Here is a 23,141-nt window from a genome sequence, read left to right as displayed (position 1 = left end):
GTGGAATGCCCCACCCTGACTCATTGCTCTGGCACTGAAGCTGACTTGTGATTATGGTCCTGGCCAGAGGTCTGCTGGAAGATGCAGCTCTTGGCTGCATCACTCTGAGAATACAAAAGAAAATTATAAATATACACACATGGGACACCCCCAGACAGAGCCACTGGGTTTCCCCAGCCTGCCCATGATCCATTCCAGCTGCTCCCCCTCGGGATGGCAGCAGCACAGACACTCTCCAGCTCCCTGGGGCTTCACACCCACCTTGCCAAGTCCACCCAAAACCTTTTGGCAAGGGTCACCAATGTTCAGCCTCGCTCCTAAGTCCATAATTTCTCAAATCAGAAAAGCAAATCCATCTTCTGAAGACGTGGACCTGCACATGCCATGCAGCTTTTCCTCATGAAATCCCTAGAAATGGGATTTAGGAAGGAAGCACTGCCAGGAGACGGTCGCTGGGGAAGTGATTAGACAGACAGCATTTAACCTAATCTCCTCTGCCACCAGCACACTCTGCTTCCTGTAATCAAATGTGATCACAGATGCAATTATTTAGGGGCATAATTCCACCAATTTAGACACCAACTACTTCAGCTACAGGTGGAAAAAATAAATACTGAAAGCAGAGGAATAAAAATGAGAGTGTTGTTATGACTGGAGGATGAACTACTAGACAGCTAAAAGTCATATAAGATATAAACTTAGCAGGTTATAAGGTAAAACTTTAAAAATTCCAATAGTCTTCAGGTATCTAAATAGCAAACAGTTTTGAAAAGTTTCCCCCTTCTATCCTAAAGAGTTACAGGGGGATTTTGAAGCCATAAAATGTCATTTTCTGCTACTACATATGTTTGGGGGGGAACAAAACCACACAGACTGTGTCTCTTTTTGTGTATAAGATTTAGAGAGGTTGTATTCATTTCCTGTATCACCAGAAACAAACTGGCAGCGTGAAGATGAGAAATTTATATTTGCAAGCTATGACAACATTAAGACAGGCAAATAAGCACAGCTTTCTGAAGGACTGGTAACATAGAAAATTGAAATGTATGAGTCCTGGGAAAGTAAAAACTCCAAGCAGGATTGTTAATTACAGTGGTCTTAGCTCCATTCCTTAAAGAGTTTTGTTTTACTCTTTTAATATGATAAGGTTTAACTACACAATCTGAAAATTCCTTCTCCAGAGAAGGGGTACTTCAAATGGGTAAGTCATGAAGAAAGGTAGGTGTGGGATTTCATGCCAAAATTTTGAAAATAAAAGAGGACAGAAACAACCTTGCTTGAACAACAGTCCCATTTTTTTCTTGCATCATAAATAGCTCAATTATTTTGTTGTTTCTTTTTTTCCCCCCTGAAGTCCATGTAGCTCCAGCAATATTGATCACATTTGTATAAAGCTGTATAATGGTAGTTTTAGAAGGACAGAATGAGTGATATTTATATTACCAGACACTTGAAAGAGACAAAAATAGAAGGAAAGGCAAGAGTAGCCATGCCTCTGCTTTGTTTCAGAACTGCTCAAAAGCCACAGTAGGCATTAACAACAGAAATAGTAACAGCTGCCTGAAAAGAACAATACTGAGGAGTGACTGCCTGTAAAAGGTGACTGTGAGAAGAAAGGGAAAGACAATGCGTTTACTAAGTAAAACTAGAAAAAAGTGTTGTTTAGTTTTAATCTTTCTCTGCTATATTATCAACACATCACATTGATTAAATTGTTGGCACTCAGTTTTACTGATTTATTTTATCTGCCTTTCAGACTTCTGTAGTTGATTTTCATATTATTTTGTATTCATGAATTTCAATGAGAATGAAAAAGCTTGGATTAAGAACCAGAGTCTTAAAGAATACTTCTGCATACACAAAATGGACATTGTCATTGCTTTCATTGTTTTGCAGGTATGGTGGCTTTGATGATGATTTGAGTAATAAAAGAGTGGGAATCACATTTAATTAAATTGTTAGTAAGAAGTTATAAAAGTAACCCTTTTGCTGAAAAATTATTTATATAATCATAAACATATGTAATACCTTTTTAATCCTATCATTAAATAAAGAGTTTCACAGATCCCTGTGAAAAATATTCACTGGTACAAAGCTTCAGGAATGATAGTACACTTTTAATAACTTCCCTGGAATACACTGACATAGTTGTAACCCTTGAAAGAACCTCTGAATGTCTACATTCAATAAATATCAGAACAATTTCAGTACTGACTTAAGTTGCAGGAGAGTGTTTACAACAAAATCAGACAAGAGTCCCTGAGCACTAGCACTTCTCTCTTTGGGAATATTTGTTAAAACTACTAAAGGGTAAAACCCAGCAAGGATGAAAGAGAAGATATACAAATGCATCTGAAGGTTATTGTTGTTTGCTTATGCAAAAAATAATAGATATTAGTTTCTGAATAATATCCTTCTGCTAATGACAAGAGAACCTCTCTGTAAGTATTGAATACAACTGAAAGTATGCTAAGCAAAGACTTGGAATATTTATTTTCACTTATAAAAGTCAATGATGATGTTGATTCTTCCCCTCAGTTTCCCAGCCCACACCTTCTGCCCCTGAAGAAGTGTGCAAATACCTATTTCAGTGCACTAGCTGCCATGAGTAGTTGCACTTGTAACTGAATTGTCATCTCTGGATTGAGTTATTTGTGGTATTTTTATATAAAGTGTTGTACCACTCCCTTCAAAAGGAAGCACTATTGTTTTTTATTCTACAAGCTACTCTAGTTGTCTTTGTATGCTAAGTGCATGTCATTGGGACAGAAGACAGGCCAGGTCCAGGGTATGTGACTGGAGCAGTACAAAGCCAAGCCAGAGGCAGCAGCCCCTGTCCCTGCACCTCTTGCACTGGGTTCAGGCACATTGGGAACAGTGAGAAAGGGCACTCTGCATTTCCACCCAGCTCCTCTCAGCTGCAAGCTACTGATGAAGGAATCACTGCACCAGCTGTAGCACAGAGCAGTGTTAACTCTGCTTAAGGCCAGGCAGAAAAATGGCAAACACTCTGCTCCATATCTCTGAAGGCACATCTCCTCTTTAGAGCAGCCCCAGGAAAGACAAGATACAAGTAATTGCACAAAGAAATACTGTTTGCATAAAGTTTTTAAAGCATTGCATTCATCTTGTTGCTAGAATCATGAAGCTCATTAACACCACTGGGATTTTTACTGGTGAAGTCCCAAGAATATTTGGAGCTGTGATGAAACGAGTGGAGTTGCACCTTGCAGCAAGATGCACTCGTTTGTCTTCAGAAGTTACACTGCCAAAATGTAACAAACATGATAAGTTCAGCTACCATATCTGATAAAATGCAACCAAAGTGGAATGGCATTAGTTTATAAAGTTGCCATAAAAATTACAAATCATCACTACATAACTCCTGACAGGATTTTATGTATTAAAAGAAGTTATAAAACCAAATAACCACTCATGTACTTTGAATTTCACCTTGTGTGAGGGACTAGCACAAGGCTATTTGTTGCTTCAGTCCCAGTGAAGTTACAATTTTGAATGGAACTTGATTCTGAGTTTCACACGCTGTTGGTCCTTATATATAAGATCAGTTCCATTTAGGTAAAAGAAAAAAAAAAAACCCAAAAGGAATTCATTCACAAATAATTGTGAATTTATATGAGGTAAAAGCTAAATTACTGTCTTAAAAACAAAATTAAAAATAATACAAAACATTTAAATGAAAGTACTTCATCTCTGCTGAGAATGATACTTTACATATAGTACTTTTTCCTCCGAACATTTATTCAATATATGAATTTTAAGTAGAGTATAAATTACTTCTTCTGAAAAAGAACATGCAGTTTGATCAAGCTGGAGTGAACAACCTCCCCAGGAAATCCATCACGAAGTATTTGATTTGCTAAAGAAAAATGAAATTTGCCTAGTACATTTTAAAAGGAATTTCCACCGGACTTCCAGGGGCTCAGTTTATAAAAGAGCTATGATTTGAGTGACATTAGTACACCACATGCTTTAGGAAATAAAGGTCTTGCAAGGAGAAGTGAAACAAAATCAGCCCTGGATATAAAAATAACATCAGTTTGTTAGGTTAGGATTTTAGCTGGAATAGTGCATGCAGCTTTTCTCAATCATAGTCAAATAACCACCAACCAAATAGGCAGTCTGTAGTGTTAAAAAGCCCTGCAAACACAACCCTGGGCAGCTTAACTCTGTAACAGATCTCTTACACTGCTCTAGCAGTAAAGTACTCCAAAACCAGAGACAGAAAATCTGAAGAAAAACCTGGGAGCAAACACAGAGCAGGGCTGTGCCATTCACCCCTCCTGAGGTGTGACACCCAGGACCTGCAGAACTGCTGGGACAGTGGAGGGCAAAGCTGAGCTGGCTGCAAGCTGCACTGGCACCACACCAGTCCCGAGCTGCTCAGGACCCCAGCAGGGTGAGAGGGATGCACATCACCCTGTGCACTTTCCTTCTTGACCCACCTGTGTGAGGTTTAGAGCAAGGCACCAGACATGGGGCACCAAATGTGAGCTTATGAACCTCTGGTGCTTGAGGCACCAACTTCGTCAGGTAATCTTAAGTGAATGAAACAGCTGATGGTTGCTAAAGGTTATTTATTACCAAACACATCAGTCTCAAAAGCAAAAAGAAAAGCAATGGCAGGAAAAGCAGAAAAGTGATGGCAAAAAGCACCAGCCCTTCCCAATGCATGCTCTTATATAGAATCTTCCCAACAAGCTAAGACACAAACTCAGACCACCACTCCTTAACCTATTAGAATTCTAGTTTCTTAACATGACAGGTTATGTATGACCTATCTTGTTCTATCTGAAAAATGTAAACAATATTCTTACTATAGTTCTATTATGTCTAAGTACTGTCTACAACCATGGTCCTGGAGCCTCTATTGAAAACATTAGCATGTTTTTCAACCTTTACTAGAACTCACACTTCTACTTTGGTATCTAAACCTTTTACTTACTAAAAACATTAGAGCTCACACTAAAACTTACTGACTCACTTATCCTAAAACTTAAACTTACACCTCTACCTTATGTGTGAGCGGTTTAATGTACTTCAATCCATCCAAAGGCTTTAATTCAAACTCTGCACTCTGACTCCTCCCTGAAGGATTCAGAGAATCCCCCAACTCACTGACTCCAACACATCTGAGTATTCTGAGCTCATCCTTAAGCTGGTAACACACAGACCACGAGCAATGACTTCTGGCTGCTTTGTCCAGGCCATGCTGATGTTCAGCTGGAGCAAGAAGAGAGAGAGCCTTTGCTGTGCCTCTTCTCACACACACAGGATCTCACTATTGACCTCCAAGAGAGCTGCCTGAGCAGTCTGTCATTCCTGAATACCTGTGTTTAAATGTGGAACTATGGCAAGAACAGGGTCAATCAATGAACAGCCTCCTGGGGCAAACCTCAGTGAATTTTTGTTTGCCACACAAATTCTCATCACAGTGTAACAAATGTAGTATTTGCAGCAAAGGAGACCAGCCATAGTGAAATACAAGCCATATCATACTGAGAAAGCAAACATTGCAAAATACATTTTATTAGCAGTAATGTTTTAATTTTAAATAATCTGCCTGGGACAATATTAAAAGGTAAGCTTTTGTATGCATAACTTCTGTGCTTGAACAGTAGATAACTAGAACTTCATGTTGACACTAAAGAAAACATAAAATATGATTTGCTCATCTTACTGTGGAAAAATAAACATTTCCCTGCAACTACTGTCATAAATCCTTGAAAATCTATGAAATTATCTGACACCAAGAAGTGGTTCTCCTGCAAAATATTACAGATCCAGCAAAGTCAGCTTTCCTAACACTGTCACTTTTTTCCCCAAGTAATACACAAGAAATACCAGTCTGGGATAATATCAAAACCAGTGTGTTTCCATTTCACAACATCAGAAATAACAGCTGCTTCCATCAATTTTTGCTTACTCTTTATGTATCATTGATCCTGGTATATAATACCCAGTACAGTCGATTTTCTTAATCTCTAATTCTATTTTTAAAATACCTCTAAATATTAAAAAGGCTCCACAATACTTCAAATATTTCTTTACCATAGTAAGACCAGAAACTGGAGACAAATGATAAAATGTGATCACAAATCACTGTATTGAGTTATGCATATTTTGATTGAAGTGTAAAAAAAAAAATCAAGAGGTTCTTGGCATAGTTTTTCATTGCAGCAGTGTCTTTACATCATCTGTAGAGGAATGCAGGTTATTTTCATTTATTATTAAAAAGTCAAATCTGTTCAAAGTTCTTTTTAATCTCATACCTTAAAATAATTCTGAGATAGTCTATTGGTTGACATGATGACTAACATCAGAATACCAGTTTCTGTAGACTAGATTATCACACATTATATCAAGTGGCAGCATAAGAGTAATATTCTTACATTATTAATTATGACTGCACACTTTGATTCATCCCTTCGCATTCAGTAGGATATATTTTGGAAGAATAACAAGATAAGGAGCAGTCCATTATTTATTTAATTTTAAATTGTATTAAGAGTTGAGGTGAAATCATAAAACAGAACATCCTAAAGTTCTGTGTCAGTTTTCCAAAGTCAAAGGACTGCCTGCAAAATCTCTCTTTAAAGGGCTTTGCTCAATAGTCCTGTCAGAAACAACATTTCTAGATCTTGAAACTGAAATCTGAAGCTTTTCTACACTGTGTTTGTGATACAAGCACATTCTGCTCACATCATCCCGTTCCACCAAAAATTTGTACTCTAATCTTTGAGGCTCTGGTTCAGGTTCAAAGCAAATTGTCCAAATTTATCTCCATGTGTCACAGAAATGTAATACCCTTCTCTTTTTTTCTTGGTCTCCTTTTTCTTCTCAATGTCTTACATGTATTTATTCCAGATTTTTTTAAAATACCACAGATACACTCCACATATTAAAAACTCCACCAAAGATGCAGCGATGGATGGATGGAGAACAGCTTGACTTGTTCACAGCAACCACTTGCAGGATGGATCCCACACCACTCTGCCCCAAAAGAGCAGTTTAGGGTTATCTGCCAACCAACCAACCCCACACTATCCCAGCAGGATGCTGAACTGCATTTGGCAATTGCAGAGAACTAACACCTCAAAGTATTTTACATGCAATGACACAATCAGTGCTGATAAGGTTTCATTGTTGTTATTGGGTGGGTTGCTGGTATTATTTTGTTTGAGTTTGGAATTTTTTTTCAAAATACCATACTGCCTCCTACAAATTTACTGCTTCCAACTGCTTATTCCCCACCTGATTACAAAGATATTATCACTTGTTTATGACAATTTCCACAGCATCCAATGTAATCTCAGAGTGCTGTGACTTCAAGTGGAAAATAAGCACCTTAAATCCATGCTAATGTCACCTGATACAAAACAAAAACGAGAAAAGGAAAACAGAAACTGTCATATGTGAAACAGGAGTGTCAATATAGAAAGCATGTCAAAGTTTTCAGGAAATATTACTGTATTCTTCTTATAATAAAGATGTCAGTTCAGCACAGTAAGCTTTCAGCTGAGCACAATACTCACAACACCCCTAAGTCACATTGCATAGCAGATGTTAAAAGTAAAATCCATTAGGACTAATTAGATTCTACAGAAGAAAAAAACTGGTAATAGCATGCACAGGCAATCTTGCATTACAGAACAGTACTGAGAGATACCATGAGTCTCCTGTCTCCAGTTAGAAGCAACTTTTGTGAAGGCCATAACCTATTGCATATCAACAGGTAATTAATTAATCTGTCATCCTCTATGGCAGTGTGAAGCTAAACAGCAGAAGAGTTTGAGCATCCTTCCCAAACTGCAAACTAACCTGACCCAAGTCATCCTTGTGTGTACTAAGATGAGAGTGTAAATAGCATAGAGCCAAAAAAAAAAAAAAAAGGTTGTGGTACTCTCTGACAGAGCCTTTTCACTACCATGTAGAAGTCTACTCCTTTAACTGAACATTCAGAGACAGAGACAGGATTTGTAATGGACATGTGGAACAGATCTATGAGAACTTTTCAGAATTGAGCCACCAATGCAAGGTACAGGCTAAATTCTGGCTGTGTACTAACTGTGTACACAAATGAGTCTCTCCTTGCATACATGATAGCTCAAACACCACTAGGGGCAAAGAACTTAATTTTTTTCAATAGGATTTATACATGCTAAGAAGGAAATCTGTTTTTGCATTTGTCATGACACGTTGCCAAAGGCTGAAGCATTATTTCCTGGTAAGCAGTGTCAAACAACTTCTGGTTCCTCGATCAGGATTAGTCTGAAACTACTGATCTATCCCTATATATTAAGCAGTTCATAACTGATTTAAATGTACATGCAGTATCCAAGGTGAATATGATCTTCCAGAATGTTTAAGAATTTAATGTACATTCCATTCTTTTAGAAAAATGATAGATGATCATCTCAACTGAAAAAAACCTACCAAAGTTTGAAAGATCCTAGAAACAGACCTGAAATATATTTCACAAAACACAGATTAAACCTTTGCCTTTCTTTAGTAGCTCTTGGGGAGAAACTAATTCAGCTACTTATGTCTCAGAAAACGAACAGAATGAATATATCCTCATGTATATTTCCAATCACTTTACTATTTCCCATTACTAGGAAACAAAATTGTCCACAGTCCTCAGGAGAAATTGTGAAAAATAAGTTTATGTGACTGCTGTGGACTTACAGACCAACAAATAATACAATTGCTGTTGGTTGCAGATGCTCATGCTGTGAATGACAAATGCAAATGCAGGTACAGCATTTTCCAGTGGGATATAAACTGGGTTTCTTCTTCACTAGCACCAAATTAAGTCTCAGGCACTGTCCAAAACTGGAATAGGCTCCCTAAAGTCTTTCATCTCGGTAGTTTTTTGCTTCCTGTTCAGAATTCATGGGGACATTTGGCATGGAATAAATTGAAAAGTGACTGCTCTTCTTGTGAATTAAGCTCTGCTTATGAGCAAAGAAGGAACACAGCCCTGGCTAATGCTGCTGGAAGCTTACAGCCAGTAGCCCTGATCCCTCTTCTCACCCTTGGTGCAGAGCACAAGGCTTCCAAGGTTCCCTCTTCCTTTGCTGGATTCTTGTGCAGCTGTCAGGCAAGGCAGCAGCACACACACAATCCATCCAGGGCATATTATCATTATTATTATTATTAAGTATTATTTTATCAACAGTCTTCATCAATTGGACATCTAGTCAGACTGAAAAAAAAAAAAGACAACAAAAAACCTAAAGCATTTAGTTCAGGCACTGGTTCATATGTTTCTCTTCCCATTTTGGTGATTTTCTTAAGTGTTGTTTCCATCTTTCTATATTTCAGAGAAATGTATCTGATTATAAAACAATGTATAAAGTCATTATACAAAAGAGCTCCTAAATGCATAACAAGCAACCAAAATAAAAATATGCTCAACATCTTTTCAGCCTGTTTTTACCTTAGCCTTATTTTGCATTCAGAAGTAAAACAAAAACCCCCCACCCCAAAAATATTTTTTAATTAAAAAACTAAGCAAAACCATAAATTTTCAGTTAACTGTATTGAGTAATTAACAAACTATTTTAGTTCTCAACATCAGGAGCTTGAAGCCTAAAAACCAAAACAAAAACCATGACATACAACATCCAGTTCATCCCTGGCATTATGCCACATAAATCAGTGGTATTACACTGGGGATTAATTTGAAACACTGATGTGAATTAGAGGACTGTTCCATACAGCAACCTCATCATAACATACACACAAAAAAATAACCACAACATTATGAGCATCACAAATGCACAACAAAAATTATGCACCTACAAATCTATTTCTAAGCAAACCGTACATACTTTTTCAAGAAGGAAATTTTACTGTTTAGAAAACAATTATGTCAAATTTTGTGAGAAAGAAGGTTTAATAATCATGTAAAATACTTGATAGAATGCCACCCAGGAGAACATGAAGCTCCTGTAGATCTCAGTTTTCACATATCCTATTGAAATATGACCCGTGATAAGTTATGCAATGAATCTTCAAAAACTGTTTTAATCCAGTTTCAAAGACTGATGAGTACTCAAGTCTGCTCAGCAAATGGAAGTCATCACCTATACAATACAGAGCAATATGAATTTCTCCTCCCAGTAGAAAACCATTCACATTTTCCTCCTCTATTAAATACCGTGCCTAAGCCCAGTTTTGCAGGGCAGACAAGTTGCTTCTGTTCAGCTGCCTCACTAGTGAAGTTAGATAGAGGCTCATCTCGCACCTCACCACAGAGGCAGGCAGATGCTCTGCCAATTCATCCCTGCCGTGCTCAGGGAGCGTGAGACCACACAGAGGCAGGAGAGGCAAGAAGTGAATGCAGAACACATCTCTCTTCCCGCCGGCTCGCTCGACTCTCAAACACATCTGTAATGTTTAAAGCTGCCTCTGCCTTTCAAAGACAAATCTCTGCCAGGGGATGGTGTTCTCGATCCAGCTGCGGTTTCGTGACCCGAACCCGCTGCTCAGCCAGTGCCCTACATAGCACTACATACTTTGCCAGATTGAAACTCATTCGTCATCGCTCGGTTTTCCTATCTGCGAGTGACCCGAAACCTTTAAGGCTACCCGCAGCCAACCAGCGGAGTTGCTTAGGAGCTGTATAATGGCTATGGACTGGTTTATTTTCTCTTCTCCAATTTTCGTCCACCTTGGAGCCACACTCTTTCCTGCTCCTTGGGAAGTTGGCTGCCCCTTCCCTCACGGGGACCGTGCCCAGGCGCAGTGCGCTCACTTGAAGGAAACGCAGCGATAAAATATTAAAACCCTTCCTTGCTCGGGGATCTCTGCGTCGCCTCGCTGTTGGGAGCACCGCAACCCGCGGAGCCGGAGCCGCGCCCGCACCGCGCACCGCGCCCGCCCAGCGGGCAGGGACCCCCCGAGGCCGTAGCCCCCCGATCCATCATCAGTGACCCTTCCCCCGGGACATCCCGACACGTGGGGATGCTTCTCCTCCCGGCACTGAAAGGAGGGGTCAGCCCAGGCTGCCCCACGGAGCGCCTATGGGAAACGCTCCCACGCCGCGCTCCGGACGGGGCATTTTAGGCAGTCGCGTCCAGCCCCCACAGCGCACAAAATGAAATTTGAACGATGGCGGTGACAGAGCGGAGTGAGGGCAAAGGGGCAGCCCCGTTTCTCTGCAGCTGCACGTTGCTTTGGGACAGCAAGGGCTCTGGGGGCAGCTGTACTTTGGGAGCGCACCGCCAGGCTCCCGCCGGGGACCGGGGCGGGGGCACGACACCGGGGCGCGGGCAGCACTTACTGAAGAAGATGTACTCCGTGTAGCTGCTCCAGATCTTGTCGTCCCTGTACTGGTTGATGAAGGCGGCGGTGCCGGTGGAGTTGCAAGCCACCATGTGGAAGCCTGCCTCGGAGAGCCGGTCGAAGGCTTGCTCCAGGTAGGTGAATTTGAGGTAGAAGCGGGAGGTGTACTTCTCGGGGGGCCGGTCGGGGTCACGGCTCTCGTTGAGGGTCTCTCCGAAGACCTCCTTGGCCAGGGCGATCCTGCCGCACACCATGATGCGGGCGACGCGGCGGAACTTGGCGTCCGCCTGGTTGTCCCGCACCGTGGTGTAGGAGCCGCGGTAGCCCACGGTGAGGAAGCCCGAGCGCTTGTCCAGCGCCGCCCGCTGAAGCCGGTCGCTGCTGCCCTGCGAGTTGCTATCCTCCAGGTCGCTCTGGCAGCCCTCGTCGTTGAGCGAGCTCTGCTTGGTGACCTTGGGCGACAGCAGCTTCACCAGGTCGCCCAGCTGGAAGTACTCGGCCTCCCGCAGGAGCCGCTCCTTCTCGGGGAAGTGCTCGGGCAGCGCCAGCTGCTTGTCCCGCAGGTAATCCAGCACGTACCTGAAGAGGAAGCCGTCGCGGTCGATGAAGAAGCGCGCCCGGCTGTCCCTGGGCAGCTGGCGGGCCGCCGCCGGGCCGCCCCGGCACGGCGAGAACATGGTGGCCAGCGTGCTGTCCGGGACGCTGAGCAGCGTGGAGTGCCTCGTCACGTACACCTGGCCCCCCACGTTCAGCTCCACCACCTCGGGGAACGGCGAGCCCGACGGCCCCGACACCATGTCGCTGATGGGCAGGATGCTGCCGCCCGCCTCCTTCAAAGCCATGGCTGCGAGCGGGCGGCCGCGAAGGAGGGTCTCCCTCCTAAAAAAGCCGGCCTCCCTCCACCCCTCCTTCCCTCCCCTCCCCTCCACCCACACCTCCCTTCCTCCTCCTCCTCCTCCTCCTCCTCCTCCTCCTTCTTCTTCTCCTCCTTCCCCCGGCGCGCCCGGAAGCGCCTGGACGGAGATGCTGCTCCGGCGCGCTGGACCCGGGACCCGGCGTGCCCTGTCTGCCCCGGCGGTGGGACGGCCTGGCTGGGCTCCGGGCTGGGCTCGGGCTGGGCTCCGGCAGGGCTCTGGGCAGGGCTCCGGGCTTGGCTCCGGCCCGTCTCTGGGCAGGGCTCCGGTCTGTCCCGGCCCGGCTGCCCTCGCCGAGCGCCCCGGCCGTGCCCGCCGCGCCCGCAGCCGCGCTGGGCTCGGGGCCGAGCGGCCGCCGGAGCCGCTGCCCCTCGGCAAAGCGCTGCCGCGCTGCCAGCCTCGGCCCCGGGACCAGCCGAGCCCCTACCCGGCTCCTCCCCTCGCTTCGGCTGCCTCGCTTCGCTTTGAAATTAATTTCCCCCCCCCCCCCGCCTTGAACATCTCCCAGCCTCCTCCAAATCCTCTGCCTCTTTTACACTGTCGCTCCGGTCGACACTTGCAGACGTTCTTCCGAGAGTAGCATCCAGCAGGATGCATATGACAGCATTTTCCCCATCTTCCCTCTGTCAGCATGCCTTTAATAAGAGTGAAGAGGGCATTTAATTGAGGGCACAAAAGAAAGCAGCGTTCAGCTGTGCTGGTGGCACAAATCTAATGGGTCCTGGTGGGACACAAATGCTGTATTTGATGTTGAGAGGCTTTGCTGTGTGGCAGGGCACACTGGGATCCTGATTTTCGGAGAAGCAAAGCCTGCTCTCTAGATTGACGATGGAATTGGGGTGATTCAGAGCAGAAAAAAAAAGTCAGCTGCCTTTAGGATCCAGATGACAGACACTGATTTGGAACACATTCCTGTCTGGATTTTTGGCTGTGAAGCACTCCAATTTGTACTCTGTTTAAGCAGTGGAGTTTTTAATTTTTATCTATTTGTTTCTAGCGAGAGCCATGGCTCACCTGCATGCAGATTTCTGGTGCATGTATTTCCAGGCTGTGCTGCTGGAATATATTAGAGCCCAGATTTGTGCTCATGCATTGGCTGAGAGATGCACAATTGCATTTGCCAGTAAAAACTGAGGCCTAAACCTTACTATGTTTCTCTGACTACCAGCACCAGGTCTAAGTGTTATTGTTAAGCTGGGTGTTTCATACATGGGAACATTTTAGCTTTGCTTTTTTATAATCCTTCAAATGGTGAGGGTTCAACCATTAATTGTGCCACATAAGCAGGAGCCCAACTTGTCCTTCATTGAGGCAAGAGTGACTTCAGGCCTGGGGGTACAAATCATCAGTTTGCAGGTCGATAGCTGCAGTCTGTCTCTTCCTCACTTCCTTGCTGTGACCAAGATGACCAGCCATCCAAAGCTTGGTCAGGCTCTTTAAACCACAAGTGAAGACTTCTCTGCTTTAAAGCAGTATCATGCACATCTACAGCACTTCACCTGACCTGCCTTGGAGATCTCTTTCAGGGTGGAAGGAATCTGTCCATGGTGCTACTTTCCTCACTTCCTTTGCTATACACTAACCTAAATCTGTGTTTAGAGAGAGCTCCTTTCGCTTTTGCATGGCTACACTGAGAAAAAAAAAAAAAAAACTAGATGTGTTATACTTCAAATATTAGAATTTTGTGGAAGTTAAGGGGCATGCAAACAAATGTGCAGGAAAGATTTCAGGAAAGATTTCTGCAGTGCCACTCCTTGACCACATAACCACTTACTGAAACCAATTAATGGTTTTGGAAAAAGAAATTACAGTAAGAAACAAAGTAAAATTTTGTCCCTTTTCTTGTTTATTTTGTTTGAAATTGTCTTAAAGGCCAGAAAAAATGTTCAAACTGCTGGGCAAGAAAGCAGGGCATCATTGTTTATTGACAATTTTGCCCCATGTTCCTGTAGGTTTAATTCCATGGGATATGAGGGGAGTCAGTTTTCATTGTCTTGTTCATTTCTACAGGGGATATTGTTTCTTTTGAGGACTCAGATAAAATGTTTCTGCTGATTTTCAGCAGGACAGATTTCCTGTCTGCTGTCTTCTGTGAAATATAGAATAATAGTTTGCCCATGTCTAAGACAAGTTATGCCAGAGTATTGCATGGCTGTGACACTGCAGCACCACTTATGAGCAGCACTGAACTGTTCGTATGGTCAGAGTGGTGCCATTAGCAAGAGGATAATTGCATTTGTTCCTCCCCTCCAGAAGCCTGCAGCTGCAGCAGAACTGTATCTTAAACATTCTCTCTGGTGACTTGTGTTTGCAAGCATTTGTAATCTGAGAAAACATAGTTTGACAAGATAGAGTGAGATTGCCATACAGAATTTACCAGTTTGTCAGTTTGCATAGAAGTCATGCATAAAACAAATATTAATATATTACTCATGGAAGTAAGAAGTTCCTTCTCAGGATTATCAGTGAAAGAAGGGAGAATCTGTGCTACTTTCTTCCTAGGTTCAACAGCACTGTGACACTTGAGAAATCCATACACCAAATGTTACAGTCACTTCTGGACTAAACTCCTGTGTGCTGGCTATTATTAGGTCAGCTCACGGATTTCTCTGTGAATAAGTATAAGCTAGGCCCATAAATGTCTTTGTTTGAGTCAATGAAAATAGCCCATATAAGCTCCAAAGGTAATTTTTTGTGAGAATGGACAGTGAGAACTTGTTTGTGGAGTAGGAACCATCTTCTTACAAGTTTACATTATGTAGCAGCATCCTGCAGTGCTATTTGAGAAAAGTCTAAGGGCAGTACAATGGAAAAAAGTAAATCTTTAAGTACATAAATGTCCTGGGATGGCTTTATGATGCTGAATTGTATCCCCATTCATCTGTTTAGCCCAGAAATAGGTTTTGCACCTTTAAAACTAGATCTGAGAGTGAAGTGGGGGAGAAGGAGAAGTGGTAGAATGTCTGAGGTGATTGTATTCAGAACATATAGATGAGAGCTTCAGCTCTATTAAGACAATAAGTAAATATCCTTGAGCTTCAGACATGTAATGTTTTCTGATACTTAAAGCAAAAAAAAAAAAAAAAAAAGCAGGTGAAAATCATGGCCAGAGTCTGTTTATCTGTTAGGAGTGGTTTGAGATTAAGCTGAGGAATTCATATTAGTTGGAGATTCCCTTAGGTAGGCACACTGGTGCAAGCAGCAGGCAGTAGAAACAACAATCCTTTTGGAGCAGCCTGGAGAGGGTAAGTTCCTTAGATAAAAAACTGTTTTTCACTGTAATCCTTCCTGCTCTGGAGTCAGTTGGTGTGCTGGTTTGGCCAGTCTACACGATAAATCTCAAATAACCTGAGAGGATCATGCTGAGAGAGGGGGAAAACAGAAAAGAGGGTCAGGAACATCATCTGGACCACATCATGTTGGTCAACCAGGTCATTCTAATGAAATATTCATGTAGAGAAAAGTATGCATTTACTGCTGCTCAGACTGTTCTGAAATGGAAATCAGGATATCAGGAATTAATACATTTATTTGGCTTACTGCTTGGCCAGGTTTTGAACTGATTTATCCAGGTAAAGGTAACCTTCTTACATATAAAAATGCTACACTAATCTGTTGTGAAACTGTATTTGATAAAATTGTTAAATGAAACAGCATTTCTGAGAAGAGAGGTGAAAGTGAGAGCTTTCTTCATGAGAAACTTGTTTTAAAGATACTCTTGAGTATGATTTTTTAAAAAAAAATTCACTAATACATTACAAGGTGGTTGGATAACATGACACAAAGGATACAAAACCACTTTTCAAATTAAATTGTAAAAAAAACCCAAAAAACGTATTTCTCTATAAATAAATAGAAAATAAACAGGCAAGTAAAGGATAATATGTTATTAATATTTTCCTGTTAAGAGTTCTTCCTGTTAAGATCTTACTTGTTTCTCTGTTAGCAACAAAACATCATTCCAAAGTACTGATTTTTCTAAAGACTTTGAGCTTGTCTATTTTCCATCCACCTACCAGTCAACACTTCAATACATATGTTATGTTTGTTCCTTATTAGCTCCTTCAGCACATTTTCCTTCCAGTACTAAGATTCATCCTTTTCAAACCTTAGATGTATTTATATGTAACATTTCATTATTCCAAAGTAATTGGAATTATCAGGGGAAAAAAAAAAAAGGCCTGGTGAGAAGTTTTGTTACCCAGGTTAATCAAGAAAGAATTTAACAACTTTTGCTTCCCAAGGACTGGCAGTTTCAGCCACTAATAGTTAATTTATCTGTTTTCTGACAGTATTGACAGAGGTTACCACTGTGAAGTCAACTCTGTCATACTGTGGCTGAAGTGATTTGTTTGAATTATTCATGACAACAGCTGCATTAGCTTTACCTGACAAGTTCTTTGGGTCCAGAGTCACTTTTCACTTATGAAAGTTAAAATGATGCTTGTGCTTTCATACTGTAGCAGTTTGGAGTATTCCTTACACTATGTTAACAATACCAAAGCAAAACTAAAAGAAAGAACAACCACAGGAATTATACACCAGCCTATCTTTGTTAAAATATTTCAATTGTTTTTATTTACCCAGAAATATGTGAGAATAATTTGATGTGTTATTGGATTTATTCCATAAATAGTACACAATTTCTTTTTCATCGTTAAGATTAACACTCAGAATTAGCATTCCAAAAATATTTGGTCCATAGGTCCTTTTCAGAGTAGAACTGTGTCTTGTATGTAAATTTACACTAGCCTAAATCTGGCTAAATTCTAACTTCAATGTGTCAAACTCTGCATTTAACATATTCTGCCTATAAACACCCCCATAGCAAGAATCTGTTCACTTGCTGTTAATTAGACCTAATAGCCTGAACAGTTATGCAAGTGTATTCCAAGTATGACAATGAAATGTTTCTCACTTTTCTCAGTGTAGGCTGCATTTAGCATTTGAATGTACTATTTTTTCCTTCTTCATTCATTTATCTTTTTTGAAAAAACATCTTTTAAATGTTGATCAACGTGAAGTCATTTCCACAGAAGTACTGCTTATTGATGTTCTGCTCAGCTGCTCATTTCTTTCTGATTCTCAAGCAGCAATTTACCAGAGCCTGCTGAAATGAACAGCTTGACAGAGCAAACATACATATATATATATCTGTGTATATATATATAAGTATCATATGGTTTCTTTACAGTGAAGTTAAGCTTGGCTCCTCAATATTAAGATATATAATATTGTTACTTGCTCTAACAACAATTTTTATGCAATTACACACCTTTTTGCTGTCATTAGAATGGAGACTCTCCTCTCACTGCCACTTTATGAACATAAGTAGAATGAAATACAGAAACCTCAGGTAGTGAGGACATAGGTGCAGTGGTACACACTTGTGCTGGAGCAGCTACAGTCTGGCTCTAGCTCTTTTGTGAATACAGATTTTGATTTTCCTGTATTTTGCTGGAGTCTGCACAATCACAGCTCCTTTTGGTTTCAGCTTGTGTTTGCAGTGTTCAGGAGCTCTGACAAGTAGGCACTTAGTGTCTGAGTGGGTATGTATCTACAGTCTAGCACACAGAAATGAATGCAGTGTTTATTTCAGGAACTCCCTACACTAGTGCAAATTATGGCTTCTCTAAATTCAGTATAGATTTTTCCTGAATTCAGTATAGATTTTTTGCTCTAGGTTACCTACTTTTGGAGTAGATGATCATAATAATCTTTTCCTTTTCATTAAGGGAGAAAATTTCAAAGAAAATATAATATACAATGATTTCCAGTTTAATATTATGCTTGAGTTTCTAAATGCACAAAACCAAGAGAAGTCATTATTCTGTTAGTATCCTAACTTGCTATATTGTACATCAATGTTTCTGTTGGCTTAGTTAAAAAGGAAGAAGACATGTTCATCAGGCTCTGATTCTGCAAAACACTTAAGGCCAGATTTACAACAGAATAACGAAAAACCTTTCCCAATTCACAAAATTTAATATGACTGAGGTGCCTAAACTAGAGGTACTATTTTGCCCCTGGACATATAAACATTTTTGCAGTATCTGAAGAGCCCTATTGCTTATGATGAGAGTACTGATTAATGTATAAAATATGCACATGCAATGCAGGATCAGAGATTATACTAAGTCTTTGTTTCTGTGTCAGTTATACTGCTGTTCTTTTAGTATAAAATAGTATTTCTATAAAGCTTAAAACAATAACTCATAATGTTTTAGAGATTACTGTCTACTCATGTCATTCACAAGAGACAAAATAGCATAATGAAATATGATTATTTGTTTGTAATTTCCATATATTTTTATTCTTTCTTTGTGTACTTGATATTTTCCTCCTGATGTTCCATTGTAAAACCAAATCAGAATACAAAGAATTTCTTCGTCATGCAGAGGGCTGCATTCACAAAAGAAAGCTGCAGAAGGTGTTATAATGATAAATTAATGATAGCTTTGAAAGAAAAAAAAGTATGGAGGTGACAAAGTTCCAAAGAATAGCACAGTAAATTAACACATGAGAATGAAAAAGTAATACTAATAACAATATGCATTTGATTTTACAGCCAACCAAATTGTTATCACTATCAAAATAGTATTAGCCCATAAGTAAAAAAAAATGAAGTAAAATTCATAGAGGTGTCTGCCTTCCACACTTCAGAAGACAATAAAAAAAAGTCATGAAAATAGACAAAAAATAGACAAATAACACACTTAAAGACATTTTGGTTTGAATAATGTACTGCATTATTTTCCCTTACTGTCATGTTGATAGTTTGAAACTGTTCTGTGTTGTAATTGGCAGATTATTTTTTTAAGGCTATAACTATATCTTAAAAGTAAAGAAGTCGAGACTACAGAAGCTTGGCATACTTGGTTGCACAAAATGAAAGCTGAGAGGAGTACAATTACTGTACATGACTACAGTATGAGTTCTGAATCCTGAATGGCCTGGCTGGCCCAAGGCCAAATAAGTTGAAACTGATCCTAGATACATTTGTGCTGGAGACAGGACAAATGTATCTAGGAGGTCAGTTTCAGAAGAGAGAGTTTCTGACCCTCCTACTTTATTGCTAGAGTCAAAAGGGCAAAAAAACAAACAAACAAACAAAAAAAAAACCAAAAAAACAAAAAAAACAAAAAAAAAAACCAAAAAAAAACCACTAAACCAAACAACAGCCTCAACAAAGCAGCCTTAATTTGTTTCAAGATGTTTCTAGGAAGTAATGAAATAATATATTTTATTTGCTAGCTCAGTTTCTCAGTTTGAATTAGAGCACCATATGTGAATACAGAACTACAATGTTCAAATTTCTGGTCATGGGCACTGGTTCTCCTGGCACCTGCTGCAGAGGAAGGAGCATTAGGGAGTTTTCCAAAGGGTGTCAGGGATGACACAGGCACTGGGAAGGACCAGCCTGGGGTGATGCTGTCCTGGATGTAAGAGCAAGGAAGAGCTGTCAGGGCTGGAACAGTGACATCATTGTAGTGATGAGTCTCTAGTCTTATCACTGACAAAAGTATAGAAACTTTTCTTGTTGCCCTTGATGCCCTGTCATGTTTAATTCTGTCAGGGCATTTTCTCTCCTAATCTCATGGCTGGCTGGCAGGACAGGCTCTCAGTGTCCCTCCAAGGCTCCCTGTCCTTGCTTCCACCCTTTGCCTGTGCAGCTCTCTTGGCCCAGGCAGCCTGTAGCACTGACTGCCCCTGTGAAGTCACCTGTCCCTGCCCTGTGTTTCATCCTGACCCATGAGCTTTTGCCTGGCTCCTCACCCATTCCTAGGTGGAGCTCCATGCCCTTCAGCTGTTTATTGACAGAGAGTGTGACACCCACTCATCTGCGCAAGATCATGGAGCAGATCCTCCTGGAAACTCTGCTAAGGCACATGGAAAATAATGAGGGGATTGATCACAGCCAACACGGGTTCAGTAAGGAAAAACTGTCCCTGACAAATCTGATGGCCTGCAGCAGGGTAACAGTGTTGGTGTATCAGGAAAGGGCAGCTGACATCCTCTGCCTGGCCTTGTGCAAAGCATTTGATGCTGTCCTGCACAACATTCCTGTCTTTAAACTGGAGAAGTGTGGGTTTGATGGATGGACCACTTGGCTGATCAGGAATTGGTTGGATGGTCATGCTCAAGGAGTTGTGGAAAAGGCTCAAAGCCCAAGTGGAAGCCAGTGATGTGAGCTTGGGAGTCAGTGTTGGGACTAGAACTGCTGAACATCTTTGCTGGTTACAGGGATGGTGGGACTGAGTGCACCCTCAGCAAGGTTGCTGACAGCACCAGGCTGAGTCATGCAGGTGACACACTGGAGGGAAGGGACATTGACAGACTTATGAGGAAACAGATGATCTTTAGGGTCTCTTCCAGCCCAAACCATTCCATGTGATTCAAATTCCCTGTCTCTTGTAAGACTCTTTCAATAGCTGCTGACCCCTTCTTATTTAATATATCAAATGGGGAGGAAAGACTTCTAGAAATTTTCTGAGTGCATCAGTAACTCAATTTCTGAGGTATTGTAAGATTAGAGAACATCTCATTGTCATCTGACCCTATTCAAGTAAACTGAAATCTTGCCATATTGTGTCCTCTCTAAAAAACATACACAGAGAGGATGAAAACAAAAGAGTAAATGTTAGCAGGGGTTTAGGTAGAGTGTTTTTGGTGGAAATGTGCTATATGACAGATTAATGAGGAATTGATAGACATTAATATACAATAATGTAAGCTCAGTAATAAAAGGAGGTTAAAATGAATATATGAAAATGGAAATATGTTTAACCAAGTAAATGAGGAGTGAAAAAGCTAATCATATGAGGAAAAGTAGACTAGTATGGGCACAACTTAAATCTGGCTTGAAGATTACATTATCTGGGCTATTAAAATTAACACAGATTAGATGAAATCAGCAGAAATGTGAAATGAAAATTTTGGGAAATGGGAAACCTGTGCCTTCCTTATGAGCAGCAGCCATCAGGAATGAGACCACTTCATGCCTTTTTACTTTGGGGTAAAGGAGAAGGGTAAAAAAATGTTCCAATACCAATTTAAATGAGCCAGAAAATTCAGAGAGGAAAAGTTTGGGGTTTCCTTCCAGCTGGTCCAGTCCATGCTATGACAAAAGGCAGAGAGGAGTCAAAAAATTCCCTTATGCATTCTCTTCCACGGCTGGTTTTCATATAGTCATTGACTTGCTTGTTACTTGAGTGAAAAAAAAATTGTGACCTGGTCATTCCTAAGGCTGCAGTGCCATTCAATGTTGAATCTCAATTGGTCTCAGAGAATAAACTGGTAACACCAATATGCTGTATTTTCCTTCTCCCAAAACAAGAGCTCAAGTGTGAAATGACTGAGTAAATTAAAAGGCATAAGGAAAGGTCAAGAGAGCTGTAGGAGTAATGAGAGATTTTCTTAACCTAGTCATAGATTTGAGAGACTCAAGTGGAAGAAATGAAGTTGGTAGTATATATGTGGTGATAAAACACAGCCACTATTTTCCTACATCATAAAATTCAAAATACTTTTAGCACAAATACTGCTGAGAATGACAAATCCCACAAATATGGAAGATGTCAAGCATAAAGGTGAAATTAAAGAAAAAATTGAGATGAAACAGATGTAAGTCCTATTAAGCATCAAATCAATGTGTTTCAGGAACTAGTAATTAAAATCCAATGGCTTGAGGTACTAGGGAATACAAAGGTATTTCAATTATTGGACATGCTAAAGGTACTTAGTGCTTCAAGCAGGTAATAAATGTAATATAAATACCAGCAGTAATAAAGCATTAACACAGAATTAAGAACATGACCAACTAATTTTAGATTTGACTAATAAATGTTGTCTTAACATTGGTTCCAGTTTTATGAAGCACACTTCATGTTATAAATCATGAAACATTTAGGTGTTGCTCATTTTTCCATCTGCTGGAAATTGGGATTTGAAGGAACATATTCCTGAAATCTTACCCTTTTTTTTTTTTTTTTTTTAAATACTACATTTATTTATTCTTTGTGTATGTTGTAAATGCATCCTAGACCTGTCATGGACAGCCTGTGTTCTCTCAGCTCCTGGGGTCAACACAGAAAAATTACTGCTATGAGGTTGAAGTTTACTAAATACTAGGACATAACCCCTTGCAGGTGATTCTAATAAAAAAATGTTGAAATCACCATATTAGCTGAATGTAAGATCTACCCTGCTCACAACAGTCATCTACTTTTATAATCTTAGAGCTTTTTTATAAAGAAAAGTTATCAAGTAAGGCCCTCAGCTCTGTTTCAGTAACTGAATTGGGGATGGAGGCAGAAAAAAATTCAGTACAATTTTGTGAGTTATTTCTTCAGACTTTGACCTACATGAATAGTGACCTACATGAATACTTACATGCTTTTCCTTGTTTTTATTTGTATCTGCCTAGCTGATGACATGTTTTGCTGGCATGCACAAGAGCAACGTCACCTTCCCAAAGTGAAACATCTTTCTAAGATGTATGATAGAAAAAGGGAATTTTTCTAAGGCTCAATAGGGTAAAGGAGCATACTCTAATTAGTTAGCTCAGAGTGTCTGCACTGCATGTAAATCAGAGGAGAATTTGGCCTATGGGACTGTCTTTATCTCTGGGAGAAAAAGCACATTCTCATCAGTAATGTGAAACAAGCAATGAGTGAGACCAAGCTTTGCCTGTGTGGAGGGTGGGTTCTCAGCCTGTTTACTCATCTTTTAGGCACTGTCTTGTAACATATTATTAGATTTCTACTGCACAGGCAATCATAGAGGCTGGTTTTGTAAGAAGTAAAGAGGCTGGCTGCTATCCAAGAATTTTTACTGCATTAAAAGAAAATTTGATGATAGTGCTAAATTCATATTATCTGTAATTGAGAGCCTTCTATGTAGGACCAAACAATA

At 40.6% G+C, this 23,141-nt stretch overlaps 1 protein-coding gene across 1 annotated transcript in view; it reads right to left on the bottom strand.

Moving 5' to 3' along the window:
• KCTD8 (potassium channel tetramerization domain containing 8) overlaps positions 1 to 12,163 on the bottom strand; it is an 89,254-nt gene extending 77,091 nt beyond the window's left edge. The window contains exon 1 of the mRNA XM_056489743.1: positions 11,312 to 12,163. Within this exon, the coding sequence (XP_056345718.1) occupies positions 11,312 to 12,155 (844 nt within the window). The 5' untranslated portion in view covers positions 12,156 to 12,163. The remainder of the gene's footprint in view (positions 1 to 11,311) is intronic.
• Between the last annotated feature and the right edge of the window lie 10,978 nt (positions 12,164 to 23,141).

Source organism: Oenanthe melanoleuca, chromosome 4 (assembly GCF_029582105.1).
Source record: "Oenanthe melanoleuca isolate GR-GAL-2019-014 chromosome 4, OMel1.0, whole genome shotgun sequence".
Lineage (NCBI taxonomy): Eukaryota > Metazoa > Chordata > Aves > Passeriformes > Muscicapidae > Oenanthe > Oenanthe melanoleuca.
Note: the sequence above shows the minus strand (reverse complement) of the source record. Positions and strands in the feature narration are given on the sequence as shown.